The 9,607-nt window shown below is 37.6% G+C and overlaps 1 protein-coding gene across 5 annotated transcripts in view; it reads right to left on the minus strand.

Annotated features, from left to right (window-relative positions):
* The window catches only part of LOC121429763 (MLX-interacting protein-like), a 60,735-nt gene extending 55,697 nt beyond the window's left edge, over positions 1–5,038 (minus strand). For all 5 annotated transcript variants that reach the window (XM_041626970.1, XM_041626971.1, XM_041626969.1 and 2 more), the window contains exon 1: positions 4,597–5,038. In XM_041626970.1, coding sequence (XP_041482904.1) covers positions 4,597–4,946 — 350 coding nt within the window. In that variant the 5' untranslated portion in view covers positions 4,947–5,038. The remainder of the gene's footprint in view (positions 1–4,596) is intronic.
* Between the last annotated feature and the right edge of the window lie 4,569 nt (positions 5,039–9,607).

The raw sequence follows: 9,607 nt of genomic DNA on the forward strand, positions 1-9,607 counted from the left end.
CAATACAGTGCCCCTCCAATCCTTTATCACGTTCCGCCACTGGCTCCGTGAACATGTCATGAGTCTGGCTCATGCTAGCGAGGAGATACATGTACATCTCATCCCTTCATTTTTAGCGCTCCTTCCGCGCTCCTAAAAAAAATAAGGAGAGCAAAAAATCACGCTCAAAAAAAAAAAAATTCACATTTTACATCTTTAAATCCATGAAATGGCCATCTATTTTCCATAATTCCTTGAAATTATTTTGATTTAGTTGAAAACAATCAGAAAAATGAGGAATATTCACCTCTTTCCAGACTCTGATTTGAATTTGAACTTGGTAAATATTGTAGTCCCATATGTAGATTTTTATGGCAACACCATTGAAGTCTACACTTGGGACTACAATATTTACTAAGAGTAAGTTCAAATCAGAGTCGGGAAAGAAATGAATATTCTTCATTTTTCTGATAGTTTTCAGCTAAATCAAAATAAATTCAAGGAATTATGGAAAATAGATGGCCATTTCATGGATTTTATGATATAAAATGTGAAATTTTAGCAATTTCTTTTTTTTTAGCAGGAGCGATATTTGTAAACGCATTGACCCAGGCCTAGTTTCACCACAGATTAATAGCTACACATCTATTGCATATACAATGTTACGAAAAATCCACAATTTATCATGTGTATTGTATTGAACTGATTTGAGCTCCTCAAGAAGAGTGATTCTGAGGAGCTCAATTGAGCTCCTCAAAAATTAAGAAGAGTGATTTATTGAGCTCCACAAAATTATAAACGTTAAGGACTGACATCTGCGCCATACACAATGCCCGATGCAATCAATTTGCAAGAGATCTGGGCCCCGTTGTACGATTGATCCAATCAATTGCAACTACGGACGGCCAGCAACATCAACATCTATTAGGCATGTTTGTTCAAAATATTTTCTAGCTGTGACGTATATTCATGCATTCATGTTTTCTTAAAAATTCACTGCGCTTCTCTTTGCTTAAAAGGGACATTGTGCAAATTTTTTGTAGAAAAAATGATGACACTAATAGATTTCCATAGAGTTACCATTGATTGGATCAATCGCAACTCTTTCTACAACAGGGCCCTGGGCCCCTTATTACGCAAAGGCACGTGATAAATTGATTACGCAAATGAGGGTGATCCCAAATGCATGTGCCGACCTACATGTAGCTTCATGTGTGAGAGGGGTTATGCATTTCTAGTCAGTGTGTTGTGCAGAGGTGTAAAACATGGTGCAAGATTTAAAATTTTTTCTCTTGTGCACCAAAGCTCATCACCAAGCCATTGATACAACTATATTTGCTGTTTTGTGTAAGTTTTTATAGGTGAAAGGGCATTATGGCAAACTGAAAAGAAGGGACGGCAACAAGCTGCCATAAAGCATCGTAATTTTGAGAGCTGGGCCTCGCGGCAAGTTGGGTGGGCATTGCGGCAAATTGCCAGCCGGTTAATTCCAGCCCTGACATTGTCAATCATGGTAGAGCTGCACACATTTGTTGGGGTTTGTTGGAACACTGGGTAAAAATGAAACATTGTAATAATGCCTATGAATAAATCAGCAATCCACCATACTACAGACAACATATGTGCAACAAGCCTGTTGAAGTTAGAAAGAAATTAATTTTCCTTTTTTTCACCTTCTGAGTAATTTTTTTTTTCTTTCAGAAATGTTTTATTATCTCAGAGAAGTTTATAGATCAAGTTGGCCAGTTTGGGAGTATAAAACATACATGTAGGGTGTGTTTATGCTTCCATTGCGAGGACAGAATCAGCGTTTTCAAACGTCTTTTCAGAGAACGCCGATCGTAAAAGTGGCTCTAGGAGTGCTGTTTATACTTAACTTTTCAGAGGCAAAATCACAACTCTCCAGCTGGCTTCACATTGTAATTTTTGTTGAGCATGAAAGCGAGGTCAAATTGGGTGCGCCCTTTTTCAAAAGTTTTTTTTCCAAGTTTTGTTATGGTCGACTATTATTTAAACATCGAACAATTTCTGATATTTTAGTAATTTCATTGAGCTACTTGATATAGCAATAGAATTTCCACCATGGTGATAATAATAGCGAGACAAAATAAAGAATGTATCAAAGTATACATAAGAAAATAATAAGACATCTATTTTGTTATGCTACTGGGGCTTCTGGCTCGGCAATGTTTCCTCATCATAACTCATGTTCCGCATTTTTTTTTTAAGGACAACAAATGAGAAGAGTAGTACAAGTGATAGTACTTAAATTAATAATTACACAGGTATGCAAATGTACATAGGTCAGATGAGAGGTAACATACATGTATGTAAGTCCCCGTTAGAAGAACCATGCGACTGTATTTGCCCACGGATTTTTAGCTCACCGGAAGCATACACCAAATGATGTCAATAAACACGTTTACGATCGTGGTTCTGTTTATACTTCCGAGAAACCCAGATTCTGGTCAAACGACGTTTTGAAACACATCCTTTTGTGAGTTTACGATCGGCGTTCTGAAACGTTGTTTAAATGAAAGTAAGCATGGATGCAACCGTGTTTTGGACTAATCACGTATGGAAACGCTGATTGTTGCCTGAAAAGTGGAAGTATAAACACGCCCTTAGCCACCTGTACCAAGCTACAAAATAATGTGCCATGGTGAAGCCCCTTGTTTGTGCTGTAAGCTTACATGTCACATGGGCCTCTGGGGTTAGTTGGAACAATATTGAAGGGGCAATTTGGAACATGTTCCAACTTTATACCCAATGTATGTATTGTAAAGCATGCTTGTTTTTTTACTCAGTTAGGTCTGAGTGTGCATTTAAGGTCTATTGTAGGCTCCGAAAGCAATATTAACCCTCATCAAACTGGAGGGGGGGGGGTTAATTTGATTATTTCTACTTTTGTTAGTTCAAATGGATTTATTTTATGCTATTCATGATCGCAAAAGGGTCCCCAAAGTTCATTGGAAAAACAATAAAAAAAAACAAAGAAATACAAATTTAACCCCCCCAAAAAAAAAAAACACATAATTTTGCAATTTTTTTCATAGGTCTAGGCCTACATTTGTTAGAAATGTACGAATTGATACTTTCACCAAAAATTAGCATTCTTCTAGCTAAATAAATTAAGTTAAAGGGGAATGAAACCTTTGGAACAAGTACATGTAGGTTTGTGTCGAAACAGAAAAATCAAAGAATAAGAACAAAGAAAGTTTGAGAAAAATCAGACAACCAATAAGAAAGTTCTGAGCATTTGAATATTGCAATCACTAATCCTGGCTATGGAGATCCTTCCATCGGCAATGCGACAAGGATGTGTGGTGTCACCCTTGAACAACTTTCCCTTTGATGGACTATATAAATACCCCCAATATGCCTCTTTTTGCGTTTTCTTATGGTGATACAAACTTTTTCTCCATGATGTATTAATCTACATATTACATGCCCTCCTATAGAAAGAGTACCGGTACATGATCTACTGATAGATGTGATAAAAGAGGCAGTTTAAGTGAAATATATACTAAAGTATGGAAAGAGTTGTTCACAAGTGACATCACACATCTTTGTAACATTGCCAATGTGAGGATCTCCATAGCATTAGCGATCGCAATATTCAAATGCTCATAACTTTCTCATCGTTTGTCAGATTTTTCTCAAACTTTTGTTGATCTGTTTTCACACAAGCTATCTTGTTCCGAATGTTTCATTCTCCTTTTAAAGGCAAAAGCATGTATACACACTAAAAAAAACTAATTTAGGGAAAATTTGCTTATTTGCATAATCAATTCACTACAAATATAAACAACTAATTTTTGTCAAGTAAATTTTGAAGAAGTTCATGAAATTGCGGATGTACACTAAATTGCATGTAAAGTAAAATGCACACAAAAAATATACAGAATTCTACTACACGTACACAGTCGGCTTGTGAGTGTGGCTGTATAATTAATAAGTTTGCTCTAAAGATACGTATCAAGCTCCCGTGGAGTTTGAAAGATATTTTACTATTTGAGGATATTAAATTGTTTGATTTTATCACGTCTCATATTTTCTTTTATTATATGGGATAGCTGTTCATCTCAATCTTTAAAGAAATTGTTCGTATTGCAACAACGTGCAATATAAAGCTAATTATTCAGCACACACTCAACCGTTATCCACAAAATTAAATATATTGAATATTTATATTACATGTTCGTGTAAATAAATTACAACTTGCACATTTTATGATTTCTCTTTCTATCTTTCTTTAGTTATTCCTTCCTTCCTTTTCTTTCTTTCCCTTTCTCTCTATTTCTTTTTCTTTCTTTCCTTCTTTCTTCCTTTCATTCTTTCTTTATTTCTTTCATTCATTCTTTCTTTCTTTTTTTATTTCTTTCTTTTTTTCTTTAGAACTTTCTTTCAATCTCTCTTTCTTTCTTTCTTTTTTCTCCCTTCCTTCTTTCTTTCTTTCTGTCTGTCTGACCACACATAAAATAAATTTCTTCTCTGTTTTCATACTTTTCTCTGTACAAAACTACAACTACAAAATTCTTCTTTCTAATAATTATTAATCAATTAATGCTGCAGTGCTGTGGGATTGGCCTTTATAATAACTAGATAAGAACTTACATTGTTTGACCAAACTGCAGGGTCATTGAATCAAATAGGTCGATGATAGATTCCTGGCTGTTTGACCTTGACGCCAGTCTCGACCCAGGAGTGGAACCGCATCGTGAACCAGGCAAGGAGCTCGGTGCAGATCGGGGAGAATCGCGGAAACTGCTGGCTGAGAACTCACTAAAGCTCCCGCTGCTCGATTGTCTCGTCCCCGTGCTCTTGCCCGGACTATGGACACGCACGTCCGAATTGTTGGCATTTTCATTACAATTTTCTGTCCTTTGCAGCAATTTCGTCTCACAATTCTCGATCTGATCCATTTTAGTCATTTTGTCAAGAGGACAGCCATCTCGCTTTGTCATAATGGTTCCGTTTTGATGATAATTTCCACAAAATAGTGCGGATGCACATGCAGGATGGTCATGTCCACACCGGAGTCCGCCATGAAGATGGCGATAACGTCACGGCAGCAAATTCCATTTTTCGAAAGGGGTATAATTTGGTGATAAGATATTAGTGTGAAAATTAAATGTTTCTTACACCAGAAAAGAAACATATACATTCTAAAATAAGAATCGAATGGGTTTTTACCCATGATAAACTTGTTATCAAAACAAAAGAATCTGGCTTTGAAAAATAAATTAAAAATGATTTACTTTCCCAGTGAAGAATGGAATAAACCACTAAAATCGATCGATCGTTGACATCGTGAGCCTCTTTCTTTCTTCTTTTTTTTACTTTCTTTCTTTCTCTCTCTCTCTCTCTCTTTCTTTCTTTCTTTCTTCCTTCCTTCCTTCACCTTCCTTCATATCTGTCTTTCTTCCTTCCCTTTTTCTTTCTTTCTTTCTTTCTTTCTTTCTTTCTGTCTTTCTTTCTTTCTTTTTTCTAACCCAGCTTTCTGACCAGACGTAAATATCTTGAACTTTTCTCTGTACAAAAATTAAAGTAAATTCTTCTTACTATAATCATCATTAATAGGCATATATTAGGCATTCCTGTGTCAACGCAGCTCAATATGGGGGGGTGTGGAATCACCTATACCGACAAGGGAGTGGTAGGGGGTGGTAGGCCTTGACTGACCACAAAGTAAAAAGAAATATAAGTGTACGCGTATGTACTGATTTCTAACTTGTAAGTAAATGCTGACATCCTAGACGTAATCCAGGTTGAAAATAATCACATCCAATTAAATAGAGTAAAATTCACTGAGTAAAATGATGAAATTTCATCAAAATTTGTTTAAAAAATAACAAAGTTATTGAATTTTAAACTTTAGCAATATTTTTGTGAGAGTTATATGCACGTCGTTATGATTATTCATTACCGTTGGTTGATGATGTCATATCCACACTTTTCCCTTTTCTTATGTATATGAAATAACAAAAAAAAAATCTTATTTTCTTACAAGTCAAGTGTGCATGAATAAGTTGCATCACAGAATATCTAATGCATTAAATCTATCAATTTTTTAGTTCTTGGAGGACAACAATTTAATAAACACAATATAATGAAATATAAAGAAACAAATGGGTAATGGGATATGACACCATTTTGCTCACTGAATATTCATAAAGACATTCAAAGAACTTTTTCACAGAAATAATACAAATCATGAAAATATCATAACTTTGCCATTCCTTGTCCAATTTTGATGAAATTTTCATTATCGCGTTTGTCTGATTTTTTTAATCTTTCTAAATCATAATATTTTCAGCCTGGAGTACCCATTTAAACTAATGCTCTAAAATGAAAAAATCACTCTTCAAAACTTTACACTTTCTGGGTTGCTGTTAGTTCCATCAGCACCACATCAGGGTTGACGTCACATGGGGGGCAGAGCACTGAACTCTAGGGGCGGGGAAGAGCCCCCCCCCCCCCCCCCCATTATTCTTCATGTCGTATCACAGAAGAAAGAAGGATAAACAAATCAAAAGAATGGGAAAAGGGGGCGGGAGTTTGATAATCAGTTCGATATAACGTCACCTTCATTTTGCCCCATAGGCATGATAGGGGCCGACCCTGAAGCCTACATTGCTTGGTTTTCATATTTGCTTCGGGAGAGACATGCTTTTTACCAACACTTAGATGATAGCTTTATCAAAATGATAAGTATCGGCAGACATTTTCAAATATAGGGATGTGCGTAGTCTAGTTAATAGCAATAGGCATATCACCAGTGGCGTTACAGGTTGGGGGCTTGCCCCCCCCCCTCCACCAATTTTTCACGACCAAGAAAAATAAAGAGAAAGGAAAAGAGAGAAGGGTGAATTATTATATAATTTTTTTAATTATGCCAAGATCTATCTCAATCACAAGAGTGGATTAATGTAATAAAGATATCAGAATTTTTGCTCGCTCATTTCGGTCACTCACAACTTTTTATAAATTTTACTGTACATCGCCATAATGATGTAGATTGGCTATAAACATCAACTTGATTTCATAAAATGGATGTTAGAGGTTTCAGGGGCAGCGGAAGCGGGGGGGCTGACCATGCTCCCCCACTTTGAAAACCGTTCCGCGGCCCCTGGGTTTATCAATTAAGAGTGCACCTTGCAATGATAGAAAATTCGTGATGGAATTGAAATAACTGGATAAACACACACACACATACAAAAATATTTTTAATATTCCGAAGAAAATAACGAAATTCTTCTATTTCAATTTTTTATATGAATATATAAAAGTATAGCAATATATCAAACAAATTACTGAGAATTCCATCGAAATCGGATTAAAAAAAAAGAAATTCCTGAACAGAAGGGTTCTTGGTACCCGTTCGATATTTATTGATGGCGCTCTTCACTATCCAATGCAGCTGTGCTGTTACAACACAGCTGTATTCACAGGTGCATTGGAGAGATATACTTTTTCCACCCATCTAGCTGTTACAAGATCCATGTCATTTTAAATAAAAAAATAGTTTTGGGGGTTTTTTCTTCCCTTTTCTCTTTCTCCCCGGCCGTTTCCTTGTTTTTCCCCAACTGAATACAAAGCTTCTATATACCTGCAGACTAATTTGGGGCTGTTGCTCCCATGCCCCCGGAGTGCTCCTCCCTAACTGGGTAGCCAAGATAGGGGTAACTTATCAGAATAGAAAAGCTTCCAGTCGATTTAATAAAGAATCGAGCATAAAAATACAACCACAAGGGATTGCCCCTTTTTATTCCTCTTACCCCCCCCCCCCCACTACTTGATAAACAATCGCGGGGAGGGCAGTCCGCCCCTATACACTCACATAATAATAGCTGCCCACTTACTCCGGTTCTGCACTGAAATAGGTCGACCATCAGTCTCCGCAACGCATGTAATATAGAACTAGAATAAAAAAACAAGATCGAAATTAATTCGAATGATTTTTTTCATTTTTTGATAAAATTTGCGTGGGCATGGGGTTGAGAACTTTAAGTAGTTCAACTGACACCCTGCCCCTCAACCTGAAGCAAAATACAAAAAAGGGGGGGTGCAGAGCCAGCCTGCCGGCGAGCGCTTGCCAAAATAAGAAGGGGGGGGCAAACTGTGTTATTAACTCCTGCCGCGCCCATAATTCCTCCATATAAATTAGGATGGGGTTTCCGGGCATTATTTTATAGAGCAGGAAATCAATACATGTATTGCTGGCGCACACAACCATGTCCGCCGTTGTAGTGAAACAAGGGAAAAGCGAGGGGATCGGAGAGTGATGATCAATTTCAAGTTGTTGCTGTATCAGGAAAGGCTTCCACATGTAACTATATATTAAACCGGAACAGTAAATTAATCCAACTTCTTGACTTTTTCTCAATAAAAAGTCCTTCTTCCCCTTCGTTCTTTTATTTTTCCCGTGCCCTGAGCATGGACTCGGGACTGCTCGAGTAAGCTCATTCCTTCCATGCACAGGTATTTTATTGTATTATCAACTTATTGTCATTTAACAAAAAAGAAAGAAAAAAGATGCAGTCCTATTACACTCTTCTCTCATTTGATGACTAAACGTAGGTCCATGTCCATCAACCACTTGCTGGACAAGAATAATATAGGCCTATATTACTCGACCTCAGTAGGTGCAGGGCCTATAGGCTGTGGGGGCGCGGCGATTATATACACCGATGTTTTTTTTACCTGCACTGCTAAGAAAGCAAGAATGCCTGTGAGCAAGCAACCAGGGTACTAACAGCTTAAGGTCCTCTCCGAGGGACTTGCCTGGTAATGAGTATGCAGCATAATATTAATAAAGCAATGCAACATCATATAAAGCAACATTGATAATAAAGTTTGAGAGAAAAAATCTCTCGTTCATTTTCTGTACTACATAGGGAAGAAAAAACACACAAACCTATCGTTCTTCCCTTTTGGCCCTTCAAAATCTTTATTTTGTATTATTATTTTTTTTTTGGGGGGGGGTGTACACCGCTCGGCCCACCGCCCCAGCTGCCTGGCTTTATCGGGGTCTGAAAAAAATATATGGGGTTGCCCCTCCTCCTCTTAAGCTGCTGGATAAGGACTTTAGAGTACAGGCCTAGGCTAGGGGAGGGGGCGCGGCCATACATGCAGCATAAAAGCAACGCAGCATAATAAAGCAACATTAATAATAAAATTTGAGAGACAAGATCTCTCGTTTCATTTTCTGTGGATGAAATAGGAAGAAAAAACACAGGAACCTATTCCCTTTTCTCCATTGATGTCTCGCCCGGACCCCCCCTCCCCTCCTGTTGATTTTGTAAAAAAAATTTTTATTTTCTTCTCAATTATTATTCCTTTTTTTTTGGGGGGGGTGGTACACCACTCGGCCCACCGCCCTGGCTGCCTGGCTCCTGCATGGGTCTGGGGGGAAAAATGTATGGGGTTGAAGCCCCGTGGGCCCATGCACACCCCGGACCCAAACTTGGAAATTTGATAGTTGCACCCCTTGCAGTTTGCCCATTTATGATGCTCAATATCAAACAAAACGTACGAGAAACGGGGAAGTACCCCGGGGAAGTACAAGGAGTTGGATTAGATACAAAAAATAAAAAAGACAAAAGTTGAAAAGAATAGACTTCCA

This window comes from Lytechinus variegatus, chromosome 16 (assembly GCF_018143015.1).
Source record: "Lytechinus variegatus isolate NC3 chromosome 16, Lvar_3.0, whole genome shotgun sequence".
In the NCBI taxonomy this organism is placed as follows: domain Eukaryota; kingdom Metazoa; phylum Echinodermata; class Echinoidea; order Temnopleuroida; family Toxopneustidae; genus Lytechinus; species Lytechinus variegatus.